Raw genomic sequence first — 19656 nt, forward strand, 5'->3', positions numbered from 1 at the left:
ACAGGACAGGACAGGACAGGAGGTCAGCTGCTACCTCGTGGCTCTCCCAAGCACCGCCTGCGATGCAGATGCATGCAGGAGTGAGCCTCTCGATCAGCGCCACAATGCCCTACTTCCTAACTCGCTTCTCTCCTACTTTGATTCTACCATGTGTTTCTTTCCACCTGTGCTCCACCATTCCACCCTCAGAAACCCCCACACCGGTGGGCTTTAGGAACCTAACCTTCCAAGTACAACAAAACTGTATTCTTCGCCTTCGAGATTACAAAAGCCTTCGAGAATACAAAACTTTATTCCTTTGCAATTCTGCTTGCATGTGCTTGTGCACACTTGTGAGGATAGGTGCTAGCACTACCAGAGGTATATCGCTCCTCCCACTGAGATTTCACTTTTTTAAAAAAAGTAAGTATGCTTTTACTTTGAGAGAAAAAGGGAAAATGCACTAACATTGTTTCAGATATCTTTGTATTAGGCTGTCAATATATTTTTTTTCTGGCTATTCCGTTCTGGCCATTCTGCATCTACTTAGCTCCCTCACCCACCTGTTATTTCTGACTCTAAGGGCTGGTTGCCTGCAAGATGGTCAGTCTGACACACACATTCACCCTGCCTTCAGTTTGCCCCACTTAATGACCTGCTGACATGCCACTCTCTATTACCTATTAGCAGTAGGATTAGAAAGCTCACCAACATCTGCCCATCGGACCAATTCCAGTCTCTGACAGGTAGCATCCCTAGGTGCCTACAGTCCACTTGTGTCCCTCAGGGAAACCATGCCCTCCTCAAAAGCCCCCCTTCCCATGCTGGCACTCACCAGCGGTCAGAGAGTGAGAGGGGGAGTTGCGGCTTAGGAAGTTTCAGCTGCTGCTCCTTGATGGCATAGGTGAGCACCTGCCGGTCTGAATAGTGGCAGTAGGGCTGGCTGCCCAGTTCGAAGAGCTCCCAGATGGTCACACCCAAGGACCTGCCAGCAAAGAGAAGAAGGTCAGAAAGCAAAGAGCAGCAGTGCAGCCCAGAGCCGGGGCCCTTTGAAGCCAGGGCAGCCCTACCGAGTTCTTTAGAAAATGCAGTCGCCTCCAGAGGGATCGGTCAAATGCTGGCATGCAGCTCTTCAGTCTCTCTCTCCTTAACCTTCCCCCCCTTTATTTTGGCCCCCATAAAATTCTGTGAATAAGACTAGAGAACTGCACAATGCAAGCTTTTAATCTGGCAGCCCCCCTCATAGGCCACCCCTCAAAGTGAACAAAAGTCAGGGTAGAAAACAGAGATAAAAGCTAGTTAACAGAGAAAAGAGCAATAAAACTCTGAAAAAGAGATTATGAAATTGGGGGGGGGAGGGTTTCCCAACTTATACAAATGAACAGGAGTATTAACTATAAAAGCCAACATAAAAGTACATAGACGCTGCCTGCTTAAAACTATTAAGTTCCCAAATCCTGCAAACCTGCAATTTGTTCCATAATCTAAGCTGCTACCATCCCAATAGGAGGTGGGATCTGAAAGAGTGGAGAAATACTACCCGGGGGTGGGGGAGAGATGGGACAGTTTTTAAGTATCTCAAGCCACAATCTGGAATTCATTCCCCCCCCCCAAAAGACCGACAACTAGTGGAGTTTATATGGGACTAGTTTTATACACAGATATCATTTTATATGTTTTTTAACTTGTTTTAACTGATGTAAGCCGCCCCGAGTAGACGTTGTCTAGAGGGGCGGGGTAAAAAGCGAATAAATAAATAAATAAATAAATAAATAAATAAATAAATAAATAAATAAATAAATAAATAAATAAATAAATAAATAAATAAATAAATAAATAAATAAATATCAGTCTGAATACTGCATTCCTACCAGCTGCATCTCCCAGATATCCTTCAAGAACAGCACAACAAAACACTGTGTTACAGCTGTCTAGTGAGGAGGGCATTAGGATACGCACTGTGCAGGCCATGCAGAATTAACAACCTTGGCTGGCATATCCTGTTGTGCAGGGGTAACCCTTTTTTTTTTAAGGCAATGAATCTCATGCCTTGGCTTAAGCAAATAGTCCCAAGTTGTGTCCTGACATCAAGTCATGCCTCACTTATGGTGACCCTAATAAGAATTCCAAGGGTCATGAGACATTTAAGGAGCATTTTGTTTTACTAGCTCCACACACTCCCAGTGATTTTCCATGGCTAAGTAGGGACCTGAGCTCGCAGTCCTGAGTCTTACTCCAAAACTCTATCCACTACACTGTGTACTGGCTCTTACTGGGCAAAGGTTCTTCCTGCCAAAGAGGAACCTAAACCTGGCATGCAGTGGAAGCCATAAAAAGGCCAGTTAGTTATTAAAATACTGTGGATCCCTGCCTACCTGGTTCAGACAGACAAATCACAAACTAGAAGTGATTCAAAGCCCCCCCCGCCTCCCCCCCCCAGATTCCCATTCCCACCAGCTTGGTCTGTGGACTGGGGCCTACTCAGGATGAGCTGAGAGTTCTTTCCCGGCTCCCCAAGACAGCCCTCTTTCACCCTTACCAATCCTGGTTATTCCTCACCAGATATTGCTGGATTTTGTCTGGTCGACGATGAGCAGGTTGCCGTGTACCTCATCGATGAGTTCAGGCGCCACCCAGCGCAAGGGTACCCACAGTTGGTCAGCTGTCACAAAGTAGTCCTCCTGCCGGGCATGCAGGGCCAAAGCGAGATCACGTCAGACCGGTACCAAAGAAAACTGAACAGAGAGCCATCCCGGCCTCTCCCCTTCCCCGCCCCTTCCTCTTCCAGCGGTGGTCCCTGCCTTCAAAAACTGATGGGAAAACCTGCCCAGCTCCACTCCGTCCCACCTAGTTCGAAGCCTCCACTACCTTTACCTCAGCCATGGGCACATTTCTCTGTTGTTGAGAGAACTGGCAGTCCCCACACGGTCTATTACCAGCATATATGTTAAACTAACCATCTGCTTTGGTCTGTTCAGGCGAGAGAGGGAGGAAGAGGACTTCCCTTGGACTCTTAAGTCCCAGAATTCTCAGGCCTACACAACCAGGGTTCAAACTGATTTTTCTACTCTGGGAGTTGTAGTCCAACAGCAGCATCAGCAGCAACAACAACAACATTGCCATTCCACGGGGTGCCAGAGGTGAAAATAAAGAATTAGAAAAACTTAAAAAATACAGAAATCTGGCAATCGAGACATCTTGCACTATGGGGCAGTATATAAGCAGCACGCTTTGCTTTTGCTTTGATGAAACACACTTCAGTCATCCCCATAGTCATTGGGGCTTTGGGACCAATATCAAGAAATTTCACATAGGATTATAAGCAGTTGCAAATCTCAGAAATAACACCATTAGAGCTACAAAAATGGCAATATTAGGAACAGCATACATACTCTGCTAATATTTAACAGATAGGTTTTTGGTTAAAATTTGTTATCTGTTATCTAACATCAGTCAAGGTTTCTATAATTTCGATTGACTATTCCCGGTGTTTTTGAATAATAATAAATAGACATGTCGATATTCAACAGATACGTGGTTTTTTGGTTAAAACTTGTTTCTATTATCTAATAACAGATAATATTTTTATAATCTCGATTTGATTTTTACAACAGCAACAGCAACTTTTCCCCTCTCAGAGCCAGCTTTCAGCCTTGCCTAAGTTGTATACATATGTGTTTTTCTCCTGCCTCTTCTCCCTCTGCACCCAGAGCCAAGTCACCTTTCACGCCAACACTGCAAATCCTGCATATAAGCCCTGCCAGTCCCCCTCCCTGGGTCCCTACCACATAGCAGACTTACTTTGTATTTGCAGTGGGAAAGGCCGTAGTCGCCAATTTTGACAGTCAGGTCAGCCGTGAGTAAGCAGTTCCGCAATGCCAGGTCGCTAGACAAAAGAAACACCCAGCTGATTTTACATGACGGAAGTTAGAAAGTGCCGGATGAGGATGAGGGAGTTCAGGTACTATGACCCTATTCATGCCAGCAGAATAAATATATCTAAACCAGGTAAGTGGGGATGGGATGAATGACATGATGCTGGGAGAGAATTCCCAAACTTCCCCTGATTAGGCCCACTTAATATACCAAGACCAGCATGGCCTATAAACAATGAATATCTGACTAAGCTAGTGAAATGTATTAAGAACCATACCCCCAGAGAGCAGTGGAGTTCAGAAACCACTTTTCAGCCACATGCTAGCCTGAGCTCATCATTCCATATTTAGCTGTACAAACTACCCTTCTCCAAATTTTCAAAGCCCTCCTTCACTCCATGGACCTAACATGTCTTCCTGTCAAGCTTGCCTATCTCTACACGTTAATGCTTTTAAGTTTATTTACAAGATAGTTACAGAGAACACCATTTTAAAGAAAGTGAAAATAGCATGACACATAATGATAGGATTTTCATGGAACATCTTTATGCAGCAAAGTTCCAGTTCCTCACTGAGGGCTAGCCTAGATGTTTTCAACTTCTGAAACAGCAAAGCTGCTGCTGATCTCAATATTCACCCACCCCACAACCCGCCAACACTACCATTTCCAACTCTGACTGGGGAGGTCTAGTGTAACACCCATGGACTTCCAGCAAATACAAAAGAAAAATAAACCCCAAATATCACATTCTGCCATACAAACCTGTAGGGGCTTTGAGATATTCCAAAGACAACCTTTCTGTCAGTCTGCCACACTCAGGGCCTTATTTGGTGAGGACACAAGACAGAGCCTTCTTAGTGGCTGCTCACAGAATATGGATCTCCATCCTTTAGGAGGCTCGGCTGGCTTCCTCCCTGCTTTAATTCCATTGGTAGGGAAATCCATTTTATCCAGGCAGACCTTTGGTAATTGCCCGCTTGCTAAGGTTAGGAGTTTTAACGGGATATCCTGATTCTCTTTAATTTTTAGTGTAAATTATCATGAACTGAAAAAGCTTTTAAAAAGTATTTTAATTCAATTTTGTCTTAAACAGTGACAGGTCTAATTATGTTTTAATGTTTATAATTGTGTTTTTAGTGAGTGTGTTTTTGAAACTACACTATAAACTGCTTTGGGTCTCAGTGTTGGAAGATAGGTGGTATGTAATTAAATAAATCAGGAAACAAACATTAGGTCCAGGTAAAATATAGGAAATATTGTCCAGAACTCTTGATCAAGCTAGTTGATACAAAATGGAGGAGGTGGAGAAAGATATGGAAAGTTTTAAACTCAGGCCAAATAGTATAACCATGAAATCTGCAGTTAAACTCAGCTCTAAAGCAGAAATTGCAGACTGAATAAGTCCCTAGTAAATATGCAGCTATCAGATTACATTTACAGTTTATACTGAGCTAACAAAGCATTTCATGAGTCTCCATTTCTGAAAAGACAAGACTGGTGATACTTCACAGAGATCACTCTCTTCCCTCAGGCGAAACACAAGGTTCCTGAAATGGCACAGGAGAGAAGTTCAAGGAAACGGAGTGGTCCTTATATCAGCACTGCTAGGGAACTTGAAAGCTTCTTGTCCACATCTATAGCCGCCTAGAGTGGTTGTACTGACCAGATAGGCGGGGTACAAATAGAATAAATAAATAAATCTATGAAATTTTATTGATTCTATCGAATGTACTAAATGGGCCGAAGTGGCTACCTTTGTTTTTGTATTTATCTTGGTGTAGTATTTGCATCAGCCTTGTTAGGTCTGGCTTAACTAGTGTTTCTATTCCCATTTTTTTGAGGTATGAAACCTGTTTAAGATGTTAAAACTAGAGGATGGAGTTGGGGAGAAGTTTCTTTGAGACACCACCCCCCCAGTAATTCACTTCCTAGTAAAAGCATAACGGAGGATAGGTTCTTCTGATTTGTAGCTTCTCCTCCTAGTGTACTCCAGCTCATTGTCTGAAGTCAGCTGTCCTTTTGCTTTTCCTTTTGTCCCTAAGAGGTGGTTCATCATCCACAGATGGCAGGGCTCATCCTCTTCAACAAAATCACTGATGCTGGAGTCTTTTGAGTGCCACTCACTCAGCACCAGGATATTGTTGATGGGGAGGAGCAGCTGGGCGAGATGAGCCGGAGCTGCAGAAGCATCCACAGTGGGCTGGTTTCTTGCTGTGCACCGAATGCGGCAGCCCAGGCCCCCAAGCAAGAGAGGCAGGGAGGAGAAAGAGGGGATGTCGCTGCTCATCCCGATCATAGCACTGCAATTCCACGTTGTATCTTAAAACATCCTGCCCTATGTCGCAACTCCCATCCTAAGAACTCCATGTTTCCCACGCTCTAGCCCCTTGTTTTATGCTACAGACCCTCGCAGCTGCATTTGTTTAACAAGTCATATTTGCTTGTCTCATGTTTCTTGAACCCACAGAAAATTCCAATGCCTTCCCTCTGAGCGGGTTCCACCCACTCACCACCAAAGCATGCCAGTTCTTCTCAGCATTATGATTTGCTGAAAAATATAACATGGGGCACTGTTTGTTTGTCTCAGTGCTGGGGCAAAATATCTCTCTCTCTCTATAGCAAAAATACCATCTTTGTCCCCATTTTCGGTTGGGGGAGGGGAACTAAAACTTGGCAAGGGATTGAAACTTGGGGACATTGTTTACAACTCTTTGGTTGATAAGGTCATGAAATGTCTAAACCCTAGGAATAGAGCTATGTGAATTCAGCAACAAAATGGCATAACACAGACAGAAGGTGTCTCAGGTTCAATCCCCCCCCTCCCAAGTGCCCAAATAGGGTTAGAAAAGACTCGATCCACATAGACAAAATGGAGTGAGCTGGACCTGGAAGAACAACACCCTAGGAATTTCCCTACAATCTCTTCTGAAGCATCCTATCAAGCCCAAAAGGAAAACTCTGCTGCTCCACATTGATCTTCTGCACCCCAGCCCGATGTGTGGCAAGTAATTCAGCAGGAACTGTTTACTCACCTATGCACGTAGTTGTTGCGATGAAGGTGGAGAAGGCCACAGGACACCTCGCAGGCCATGCGCTGCAGGGTCAGAGGGTCAGGCGCGAGTGCCTCAGCCGCGTGGCAGCTCCGCAAGTAGCCTTTCAGGTCACCCTGTCAGGGTGGCAGCAGCAGCAGCGTTACCCACGGCTACACCACTGCCTTAGGGACCTCTCTTGTGAGGTCTCAGTGGGTGGGTTGGAGAAGAACAAGAGAGAGAAAGCATCTCTGCAATGTAGTCAAAAAGGGTTGACACCAAGCTCCAAAGAAGGCCCAGGCTGGGAAACAAGCATATGCCTTGATTCAAGGGTGGGCCACAGGGACATCCCCCAGATGCTTCCTCACTATATATAACTCCCATCATCCCTCACGATTGGTTACGCTAGCTGGGGCTGATGGGAACTGTAGTTCAAAAAAAACCCACAAGAGGGTCACCCACCCCTGCGATAAAATACCAGAAGCACAAGGAACAAACCTCAAAGAATTTTTAAAAGCAAGGGTTCTTTATATCTGAAACAGCAGCAGCATCCATCCACCCCTACGGTGAGAAATAAACAAACCCGGCTTTTTGTGTGTGTGCAATGAGCAGCTACAGCGTCATAGAAAGGTGCCTACCAAAGAAATTGCTTGAGAAGACTCTGGGGAGGAGCCCTGGAAAAAAGGTCTGGTCCTTGGCCAGGCACTTTAACTACCCCAGGGGCTGGGGCAGCAGTGAGGGACAACCAGGGTGTGTGCAGGAGGGGGGGAGGGGCAGAAGGAGTGGAGGAAGTGGCGAGGCTTCCCCTCAGACTCACCAGTGGGCAAAACTCCATCACCAGCAAGTAAGGTGTCACTTCCGCACACTGGGCCAGGCACTGCAGGAGGTTGGTGTGCTGGAGTGCCCTGTGTAGGAAGGGGGAGGGAGGGAGGGAGGAAGAAGAAGAAGGAGAGAGGGAGAGAGAGAGAGAATGAGATTGGAAGGCAATAAGGAAGGGAAAGAGTTGAGAGCTAGAACAGGAAAAAAATGGCAAAGCTGGCAAAGGACCTCAGCATTGCAGAGCTACAGGGAGGACCAGACACAACCAACAGTCCTATGACCTCTTAAAGACAAAAGACGTTTTTGCTTTGGCTTCTCTTCTGCAGGGGCAGGAGCAGTCAACAAAAGCTCATGCCAAATAAAACAGCTGGTCTTTAAGAAACTCATTTTGCTGCAACAGCCCAATGCATCTCTCTTCCACCACCACCACCACCACCACCTTCACCCTGGGGAAAGGTCAGGGAGCAGCTTCCGAACAATGCCAAAGGAAGGAACCGTTGTGGGGGGTGGGGGGGGGGTTGGCAATACGGCTTGGACTGCCAAGAGGCTGCAAGCTATGCCTGCAGGTGATGCCCCAGCCAGGTTAGCGGAGAAAGAGATGTTTCAGGGTGCTCCCCCCTTTTCCCTCTTTCCAACAAACCAAACAATAGGTTCATATGGGGACAGGGAGGGGTTCCTATGAGACCACCTTGTACTGGCAATGAATTAAATCAGTCCTAAGCTGTGCCAGCTACCCCAGCATGGCCACAAACAATAGGGAGGTTGTTTGTTCATGAGTCAGTACAGTAATTCATCCCTTTCCCAGCACACTCTCTCTCTCTTGCCCTCCCCATCCCTCTGTCAATCTCTCTGGATTCCAAATGACACCCCCGCACCCACCCCTTTCCTCCTGCCCTGGGACTGTACATAATTTGCATGACATGAGCATATATATAGGCTCATTCTGGAGCATATTATATATATATATGTGCTCATATATATATAATATATATATATGCTCCAGAATGAGCCTATATATATGCTCATGTCATGCAATCATTCCCACTTCCAGACAGTTCTGAAACTGCTCTTCAGTTCTGGACAAATCATGCACTCTAATAGGTGAGGAGGACATTATGCAGTAAAGAAACACCAGAAGGGAACAATGAGAATGAGAGCGGTCACATTTGTTTGTTTGTTTGTTTGTTTGAACCCCGTCCATCTAGACCGAAGTCTACTCTGGGCGGCTAACAATAATAAATAAAATAAAACAATAAAATAAAATAAAAAGCAACAATAGTAATATAGCTCAAGATGGGGAAAAATATTCACGTGATGACAGGAGGGAAAGTCTGCCTAAAGAGCCAGGTCTTAAGTTTGCTCTTGAAAACACCCAGCGAGGGAGCCAGACAAATCTCTGGGAGCAGACTGTTCCAAAGGCGAGGGGCCACTGCCGAGAAGGCCCAGTTTCTTGCTCTTTCTCTCTGGGCCTCCTTCGGCATTAGGCCCCTCAGCCACCTTTCCTGGCTAGAATGACTGATTCGGGTAGATCAAGGTGGGAGGAGGCGTTCCGCTAGATATTGAGGTCCTAAACCATTTAGGGTTCCTACGATAGGGAACCTTAGAGGAACCTACCTGTAGGGTTGAGCCTCTTCCAGGAACTGCATTTGATCCTGCACACTGGCACTGGCTTTGAGCTCCTTCACTACCACCTGTGTGCTGCTCAGCCCTGCATTCACCTCACCGAGGAACACCTAGAGGGAGTGTGGGAGGGTGAAAGACACACACAGAGGGGGTGATCGCAAAGTGAAATAAATGATATTTTGGAATGCTTGTGCAGCAGTCCTGTCAGATTGGATAAACTGATGCTAGAACCTTCCATAAGAGTCTTATAAAACTTCATAGACCTCCAGGGAAGAATCAGAAGCCTGTGCTCATCACAGCTGGCATTATTCCCCCACCCCAAAAAAAAGGGTTAACTCCAGAATGAAACCAAACAATAATTGAAAATCATATCAAAATCCATCTGAGTATCAAGGTGTAAGTCTTTCCATTGTTACAGTAATTCCAGGCAACATCAGCTTGTCTAATTCTACAAGCTTTATTTATCTACATTGCTTCTACCTTCCATATGCACAAAATACTTGAAAGTTGTAAAAATACAACAGTCTTACAGCTATGAAGAAAACTGTAGGCAAATACTTAAAAATATATGAAAACTAAAATTAAGTTGCAGGCAAATACCTAAGTCTGAAAAATGTATTTCAATTGTAAGCTTTTAGCTATAAAAGTCACAGACAAGAACTTAATTCATAAATAGAAATAAAGGAGTTTATAGACTTAAAAGTCACAGTCCAAAAGCTGGGAATACATATATTAAAATATCAAAGTTGCTAAGAATAAATATATATATATATTAAAAAGTCCTTATCCTCTAAGCATATTAAGAACACACAGAGTAAAATTACTAAGTGCTCACTTAGACAAGCTAGTCTTGTGCCAGTTTTCATCTATGGAGGAAAATCCATGTTGATTGTTGCTACTGTCTATCTAGTGTGTGTGGTGTAGCATAGAGCTGCCTTACAATGATAAGTTCAATACCTGTGTGTGAGAATCTTCTCTCCTGATATTTATAATTCACATTGCTATCCACACACATACACAGAGACAGATTTTAAAGCAACCTTATCTCCAGGAAATCAAAAAATAATTTTCAATGGGAAAATATATTATTCCCGCAGATTTTGCAACTGTAGCAGAAATCTGTAACCTAAAATCTGCCACTGTTACTGTTTCAACTAACATTCTGCAAAACTGGGACCACCAGTGCTTTGTAACTGTGAACTCTTGTGACACCAGGACCTTTCAATACCAAGATTCTAGATCATCAGAATATTGTCACCATAAAATCCTGAAATGATAGACCATGGTGAACTCAAAAAAATATAATCACCAAGAGTGCAAAATAGGACTTAAAACTTCACTTCATGTTTAAGCATTGTAATATAAACAATTTCATTATAAGATAAATCATCTTGCTGTCAGGAATATTTTTGTTCAGTAACCTTACTCAGTCAAAGTGACTGCTGGTTACCTATCTTGAAACAACTATAGTAAACTATTATTCAAGCTTCAATTTTTAAGAGCTCTTTCATTTGCAAGGCTGATTCTTCCTTACACTCGTTTATTATTTCAACACTCTAAACATACAACATTTCAATTCCTGACAGTCAACTGCAATCTGTTTTCCAGTGATCATGTGATGTACAGGGAACTGCGCTCCAGCCTAATCTTAATCCATGCCCAAATTGGACCCTTTTGGCCCAGTTGTAGGGCTGCCAGTTCTTGGGGTCAGGCTGGAGCAATTCCCCAACAGACAGAAGGATTCCTTTAAGGGATATTTCTCCCTGCAAAGCAACCCTTTTCTGTGTGATCGGACACATCCTTTCCCATCCTTTCCCACACTGGAGCAGGATACTGCGTCTCTATTACACGTGGAGAAAGGTGAGTTGCCACCTCTCACCAGGTCAGAAAGGAAGGCTGCTTTAAAAGAACATGCTAGGTGGGCCACCTATTCAGCTACAACTCAATATCCAGTATAAGATGCTAGTTCATTAAAATTCTTCAACAAGAAGCAGCACTTCACTTCTCTGCCCTCAGCATTACTCACTGACTCCTATCAATTCACGGGTGACTTGGGGATGCTTTTCCATTCATGGGCACTATCCATTTGGTTGAATGTGCCAACACAACTGTCAGTAGTTTGCACACTGATAATCTCTGATACTGGAAGTCTGCCCTGTACTCATGCAAAAGGGCAATTCCCCCAAGTGACTGGAGTGACCAAGGTTAATTTACAGCCCTATTCAGGAGTGATACAACCCAGGGCTGTCTGCACATTCAGAGGGAGGCACTCAGCCTCCCTCCCTCCCCTCTTTCATAGTTTTCTTCATCTGACAGGGGAGAAGACCAAAGAGACAAGGTTTCTGCTCACATGTAGATACTACATATAAGCAAGAATACAGGGGGAAAATCTGGGTTCTGGGTTACATGGAGAACCGATGCGTGGGCAGTAACTTCCCTTCAGATTCATCACTGATCACATGGAGAAAACAAGAGCAGAGAAGGCAAGGCTGGCTGCGGTCCTTTAAACATATTCTGGAAACTGAATTCTGTAATCCCTGAATAGGGTTAAAGACACTCGTCATATCTTCAGCCTGTTTCTTCTCCCTTCTGCCAGGCTGGAGTTTATATATTACATTACGATTGATTTCATATATTTTATTTATTTCAACTGATTTCATTTGTTTTATTTATTTTAAAACATATGCCATATCTTCTGGCTCTCAAAGCAGTTGACATAAAAAGGCTGTAAAACCAGGACTATGCCACTTTTGTGTGTGTGTGTCTGTGTCTGTGTGTCTGTGAAAAATAATATAAATAACTAAGCAAATGATCAATGGTTGACTGTAGTCTCTGTGAGAGTTGTCAAATGTAACCTATTACTTCCAGCTTCCTGAGCCTGTGATTCTTCTCACCTAGCAAGTTCCTTGCACATGGTTCAACTGTGACTTTTTCTATGGCCTAGGGTTGAATTCAGGGGTTGAATTAAGATCTCCATCTGTAGACAGAAAACTAGACCACTCTGTTCTCGTTTCATTCCCTGTATTAGTAACAGCCAAACAGGAACACTAAGGAAGGCAGAAATCAAGCAGAGGAACCCAAAGTACCCAACCATTCCCACTCCACTCCCCACCCCACCCCACCCCACTCTTCCCCTATGTGGCCAAATTTTGCAGATCTATAGTCTGGAAGCTACCCCAGGGAGCAGCCACTTACCTTGCCAAACCATCCATGGCCAATTTCTTTGAGGTACAGCAGACTGTGACGTCCCAGGTCTGTGGATTTGAGTAGTTGCACTGTGAAGGAGCATAGAGAGCCACCTGAACTTTTGCACACCCTTTTCCTGCCCCTTTGACCCCAACCAGCTCATTCTAACTTCTCCCAGAAGAAGAGAGAGCCGTGGGGCAGAAGCCTGCCCACATGTTCAGGTATATGGGAATCCATCCTCTCCAGGGAAATGGATATCCCTGCTCTTGAGCCCGAGTTACTTTCACTTGCTGGATCCCTGTTCCATCAACAGAGCAGAGCTTGGACTGGAGGTAAGTGAAACTCTGGTACATTCACACACCCGAGGCATCTTTTGCTACAGACAGTGCAGTTCTGAGCCTCCAGTCAGCAGAAAGTGGTTGTGCGGAACGTCCACCCAACTGGGCAGTCTCATGGCCCAAAAAGCAGGCAGTGCCAGCCCCTCGCCCCCTCAGTGCCAGACGCCGCTGCTCCTGTCACACTGGGAAGCAAAGTCCCTATTGTTGTGCTCAACACTGGTGGCTGCAGCTGGACACTCAAAAACTCGTATTCTATGGGTCCATTCAAATGACATACACAGGGCTGCACCAGGCAAAACAGAGTGTGGGCAGAGCAGAGGGAGCTACTGCCCCGCATGGCCAGCAGGCCGGACCCCCTCCCCATCCTCCCCAGTACAGCAAGCTTCGGATTCTTTAGCCTTTTCACATGGAAAGGAATGCAGGGTCTGTGGGTGCTGGGAACTAAAAAGCCTTTGTCTGGGTGACAGCGGGGGAAGGGAAAACACCCAGGCCAAGATCAGGGAGCAAGTTCTGCTGAAGTGAAAAGGTAAAGGTCAAGAGCCCTGCATAGAGACCAGGATGATTCTCCTCTAAACTCTTTGGTTCCTGCCCCACTTTCTAATGGAGGAAGACTGAACCTTGTATCAAGAAACGGTGTGTGTGTGTGTGTGTGTGTCTTTTTTTTCCCCTTGCAGCAAAATATCTCAGTGTGAAATTTTTCTCTCTCTTCAAGAAATCTCCCTGGAAAGCCTGTAAGATTTCTAAGAAGTTTCAAAAATCATTTTTTCAGAAGAAAAATCTGCACAAAATTATTATTCAACTGCTGGATAGCCCAGTGGTTTAGGGAGTTCAATTCCTCACTGTGCCTCATTGAGAGGGGCTGGACCCAATAATCAATAGGGTTCCTTCCAGCTCTGCAGTTCAAAGATGATGATGATGATGATGATTCCTGCACAGTATGGCATACTTCCTATGTCAGATTCCCTAGAATTCTGCACAGAATTCTCCAAAAAGGCAGAACATCTCACCCAGGAAATAGTTTTACATGCTTCTCCCAACCCACAGTGTTAAGGGTGGCCACGCCGAGAGAAGCAAAAAAGATGACAATGAGAAATCAGGCCATCTTGGTGATAGTGCCTATTTTGTGGAATAAACTTCCATCTGAAGTATACCAGGCTTCACCTCTCATGATTTTTAGAAAACCATTAGACAGAACTTTATAAAGCAACCTTCAAAAATATCTCTTCCACTGTTGTGAACTTTCAATGTTTAAATCTTTCTCTGTGTTTGTGGGGTTTTTTTTTAAATGAGTTGGCCATCACCATATTGTTCGGGTTTCTACGTGAGTGGTTTTTGTGGCCTGTGTGGAGATTTGCCAATCTCTTCTGTAAACTGCCAAAAGTAGCGGGTGTCACTAAGAATCCTGCATGGGCTATCTCCAGATTAACCACTTTCTCTGCAGAATAGCAACTTTCCTTCACAGATTTCCTCATAATTCTGCATAGGATTCCCCAGGAAAAGCACCGAATTTCCTGTGCAGAAGAAGGTGGCAAGAAGTTAGGGGGAAAAAAGGAAAAGAAAAGAAAAAGCTTGGGACCCATTATCACAGGAAGACACTCAAGCTCACTGGCAATCGGGAAGTCCTGCTGGGGACTCTCACCATGGTGAGGCTCAGAAAACAGCAGAGAATGTTTTTGCACATTCATCACATCCCTATCCGGAGATGTTCCAAAAAGTAATGACCTGCCCCTTTTACCCACAAGATGGCACTGCAGAGTTATAGGCCAGGGTCCCCATCTAAAAGAAACCAGAATAATCTGGAAGACGCTGGTCAGAGGAAGCCTGAAAAAACTGCAGCAATATATATGTAGGCACAAAGTTCTAGCAGCTGAAGCAGGAGGTGTTTTGGGGAGGCCACCCCCTAGCACTTAGTAAAGAAAGTCAGCTGCCATCACCTTTCCTCTGGTCATTGCAGCCAGCTTCCTCGCACCAAAGTCCTGCGGCGCTGAATTTTTTAGTCCCCTCCTTTGGGTCCCACCCACAGTCTGGATGAAAGGCGTGGAGAAGAAACGGTCCACTGCATCACTGACAAGAGGCCATTACACAACACAGAGTCAGAGCAAGTGACAGAAGGCCTCTGGTAAAGAATGACTAAAATACAATGGGACAAGGCTAAGGAGCAAAAGGATGAGGCCCTTCAAGGGAGCTGCCCCAAAAGAAACAAACCGTCCTCCCCTTCTTCTCCCAGGGCATGCCCATGGTGAGAAAGAATCCACAAGGCAGGAAACAGAGGCGGGCGACAGAAAGCCAACTCCACGACGGGAACAAAGATCGGATCCGAGCAGACACAGCTTCCATTGAGCAGCTGCAAGTGGGCAGAGGGCAGAGCAAGGCCGGGAAGCCATGAACCGTGTGCCGTGGTGGGCCCGGGGAAGAAAAGACTTGGCCCTTTTGGCTGGGCTACGAAGGCTAGAGAAAACCTAAGCAAGCTGCCTGGAGTTCAGACAGAGTTCTGAGTCCTGTCCTCTGAAGAGGTCGGCCACAGAGACCGGCGAAACGTTAGGAAGAACAACCTCAGGAACACGGCCAGACAGCCCAAAAAAACCTGCAACAACCATGGCTGGAGTCTCTTTGAACGTAACAGGCCTGAGAGGAGTTGGAGAGCCCTAGTTTATAGAGCCACACCACCCTTCTGGTGGTCTACAGTAGGGCCATGGTATCATTGGGAGAATTGGTTCCAAGCCTCACCCCTATAGGGATGCTCGAAAGTGTGGATATAGAAACCCTGCTGTATCTACCCCTGTTTCCCCAAAAATAAGACCCTACCCTGAAAATAAGCCCTAGTACGAATTTTCAGGATACTTGTAATATAAGTCCTACCCCAAAAATAAACCCCAGTCAAGTGAAACCCCACCCTCCACCATTGTGCAGCAACCAGAAGGAGATGACATGGCTGTATTGTTGTACAGGAACAAAAAATAAAACATCTCCTGAAAATAAGCCCTAATGCATTTTTTGGAGCAAAAAATTAATATAAGACCCCATCTTATTTTCGGGGAAACACAGTAGTCTCTGGTTTGCTCCAGTGGGCAGTTTTGGTAATGCACCTTGCAAACATGTACAGTATTTCTGGAGTTTTTTATTTAATATTTTCAGCCAGCAGATAAGTGAAACTACAGGTACCGTTCCCCCAGATACAGCAGCCCTAATGTATCTTGAAGGAACTGATATTTCTTGGTAAAAGGGTAAGACTCTCTTGTTAATTACTACACAGAACACTTGCCATCCTCAGGGAGTGTTCTTTATAACTCAACACTTTGCATCTCTCAATACCAATGAAGACATTATCTCATCTGTTTAATGTTGGTATTTGTTTTTTAAAATTTTGAACCCCATCTTTAAAGAAAAGCACTAAAGACAACTTACAACAACAAAATATTTAACAATGTAAAAACAAAACCACAACAAAAGTTAAGCCCCCCTTATAATATTATTAACATAAGACAATGTGAAATTCCAGCAAGCAGTAATCTATAAGGCCAGTAACAAGATGAATGGGAAGAACTGAGACATGTCCACGGAAATGACATTTTACCAAGTAAAAGACCTTTTAAATTAACCAGGTTTTAAGCACGCCCCTAAAGATATATAGTGTCACAGGTAATCAAATCCCAACTAGAAGGGCCTTCCAGGAAACAGGGCACCACCCCAAGCGCCCTTCTCTTCATCACACTCCAGATGCCCAAAGAATCTAGAGCAAGCCTTCTACGATCAACAGAGGAGATGATATTTAATATTTTGCAATTATTATGACAATTCAGGACTGGCCATCCTGTTCATTTATTAACAATAAACCTGGTAAAGGTAAAGGTAAAGGTTCCCCTTGACAATTTTTGTCCAGTCGTGTTCGACTCTAGGGGGCGGTGCTCATCCCCGTTTCCAAGCCATAGAGCCAGCGTTTTGTCCGAAGACAATCTTCCGTGGTTACATGGCCAGTGCGACTTAGACACGGAACACTGTTACCTTCCCACCGAGGTGGTCCCTATTTATCTACTTGCATTTGCATGCTTTCGAACCGCTAGGTTGGCGGGAGCTGGGATAAAGCGACGGGCGCTCACTCCGTCATGTGGATTCGATCTTATGACTGCTTGGTCTTCTGACCCTGCAGCACAGGCTTCTGCGGTTTAGCCGGCAGCGCCACCACATCCCTCAATAAACCTGAGGATGGGTAATTCTTTTCTTATTATACCACTGCCTTTATTTTATTGGCCCTGTCCCAAAGCTAAAACTGTATTCCTCTAAGGAAAAGGCCTGACTTCTGTTTAAGGCTCTGTCCATACTGGCATATTGATCAATACAGTATGTAGATCATTGGGAGCATAGCTTGGATCAGAAAAAACCATTTCTATTTATAATAATCCACCTTTTCCCCTTTTAGAGCTGTTGCGCACATTTCTGGCACAGGGCAGGGGCATGCATTCTTTTTTAGTATGGATCGGTGTGATCTGAAATAGCTTTGTTTAGCCTGCACAGACGGATACCTTTTGCCAAAATGGCACAGGAGGTGGTGGCATTAACTGTAGTGACAAACCTGTGGTGTATTACATGGGTTGTGGCTTAGGAAGGGAGGGTGGAGAAATCCCCTCCTCTATTTTCTTCTTTTTTTAAAAAAAAATACTTTCCTAACTGACACAGTGAAATTCCAGTAGTCTGCCAGGTTGATGCACTGCCATTTCAATATGCCACTTATTTTAAACAAAAGGAAAGTCACCCCATTCCCTTGAATGCTGGCTGAAAAAAAAAGGCAGGGAAGGAGGCTAATGACTCCATGGCCTCCACCCCACAAGGAGTCACAGCCCCAGCAGAGCTCCAGCTGAGGGGAAAGGCAGGAAAAGGAAAGGGTCTCCCCAACCTTCACCCCAGCACTTTCCTCTTGCACTGCAGATGAGGGATAACACTGATGGACTATTAAAAACTCTCCCTCTTAGAGACTAACAAGTCTTAGAGACTAAGAAATACATTTACCCTCCCAGAGTAGTGCTGTGACACTAATGGGAGTGGGACACAAACTGAATAAATAAAATAAATAAATTTCAGGATAAGCATCTGATGAAGCAATATCTGGTCCACTAACAAATGCATCCATTTTTAAGGAATTCCAGCGCTCACTATTGTTTTTGTCAGCAGGTATGTTATCCATAAATTTTTTTTAATCACAGTGAAATACCCAGTGGTTAAAAGGGAAGACTCTTCTCCCACCTTAGTTGGAGAGTCTAATCCATGCTCCTTCTTGTGGGTACATAATCTGTGCAGAGATTCCACCTTAATCAGGAGGACCAGAATTCAAGCTTGCCAAGTGTTGTATATATTGTGAGTGTTAAAACTGTTCTGGCTAATTGTGATAAGAAGACCAACATGCTAAATAGAAAGGCTTCAGTAGCTTACCCGAACGCCCAGGTTGCCTGGACATGGGCAAGGAGACTTCAGTGAGAGGCAGAATGTAAACTTCAGGGCCATTCTGTGTGGCGGGTGAGCCTTGGACTGAGAATTCGCTCACGTATTCTTCTCCTTCAGCATTATCAAATTCCTAAGATCAAGAAGACAGAGAGAGAAAAGGAGGCCGGCGTGGGGCAGGCAAACATATTTGTACACGTGAAGAGGAGAAATGTAGAAACATGCACTTGCTATCAACCACACTTAGAATACTACTTATATAGAAAATATTATTGAAATGTAACACATGTACAGCTTTAAAAACTCATTCATTCCTACTATCACTGTTGCCATTTCACACACACACACATACAGGAGATTCATCATTGACATGCACATAGTAAACTAAGAAACAAATGGACAGATAGGAAAGTAGATAGACAGGTAGCTAGACAGACAGGTAAGGTAGGTAAGCAGACAGGCAGAAAGACAGGCAGACAGGCAGATAAAAGACGGGCCTTTGCTCAGCAGTCAACTACACAACTGGCTGGCTAAGCCCCTGGTATCTCTTGCTAGGGTGGGGAAAGACAGCTGTCTCAAAATATCTGCGGCCAACACCCGGCTGGATGATACAATTGTTTCACTCAATGGAAGGCAGCTTCTTATGTTCCTGAATACACATGGGACCCGGGAGAAGGGCGGGAAGAAGACAAAAAACTTCCACTTGTGCATGTCACGTTGAATAAATGCACAGGGTGGGTAAGAATGAATGAGTGCACAGATGCACAGTAACAACACAAGGAGGAAATACAAGCACCTACATACTTGAATCAGACATAACTTAAAAATATGTATATATTCACAGCTCCTCACACCTGTGTTTCATCTACCCTGGGAACCTATACTGGCTTCTTTACACCTTAAAGGGGCTTCTTAAATCATGCCACAGCCCTGCCCCTAAGGAAAACGGGCTCCCTAAGCATGCAGAAATCTATGCTGCCTTCTTCCCTCACCCTGAACTACAGCTGCTGTTTTTTCTTGTGGGGATCTCGAATTACTATAACGTTAGTTAAACCTCTGTAGCATCCACATGCTCCTAACAGACTGGAAAATGAGCAAATATATAGTCCCTTAAACTCCTATCTTTATAGCTCCCTCCCAGGTCTTTCCAACTCTCTCCCATAGGCAGAGAGCTGTGTGAAAGGGAATCATGAAGAGTGCAGCTCCTTGTAAATGCCATGCCTGTGAATCAGGCCCATCAGGCGACCGGGACCCCCTGACATTGCCTAAACTGCAAGGAACGTCATGTGGAGAGTCAATCCCCGCGCACAACTTGCTCTTGAGGACTGCACTTCAGGCATCCACCACAGGTACTGGTAACTATGCATGTGTGA

The 19656-nt window shown here is 44.7% G+C and overlaps 1 protein-coding gene across 4 annotated transcripts in view; it reads right to left on the reverse strand.

The window, feature by feature from the left end:
* AATK (apoptosis associated tyrosine kinase) overlaps positions 1–19656 on the reverse strand; it is a 106294-nt gene that overhangs the window by 14869 nt on the left and 71769 nt on the right. For all 4 annotated transcript variants that reach the window (XM_072990722.2, XM_078384289.1, XM_078384288.1 and 1 more), the window contains 8 exons: positions 18275–18416; positions 12522–12601; positions 9318–9436; positions 7702–7789; positions 6888–7021; positions 3781–3865; positions 2539–2660; positions 815–964 (listed from right to left, as the gene is read on the reverse strand). In XM_072990722.2, the coding sequence (XP_072846823.2) occupies positions 815–964; positions 2539–2660; positions 3781–3865; positions 6888–7021; positions 7702–7789; positions 9318–9436; positions 12522–12601; positions 18275–18416 (920 nt within the window). The remainder of the gene's footprint in view (positions 1–814; positions 965–2538; positions 2661–3780; positions 3866–6887; positions 7022–7701; positions 7790–9317; positions 9437–12521; positions 12602–18274; positions 18417–19656) is intronic.

Source organism: Pogona vitticeps, chromosome 2 (assembly GCF_051106095.1).
Source record: "Pogona vitticeps strain Pit_001003342236 chromosome 2, PviZW2.1, whole genome shotgun sequence".
In the NCBI taxonomy this organism is placed as follows: domain Eukaryota; kingdom Metazoa; phylum Chordata; class Lepidosauria; order Squamata; family Agamidae; genus Pogona; species Pogona vitticeps.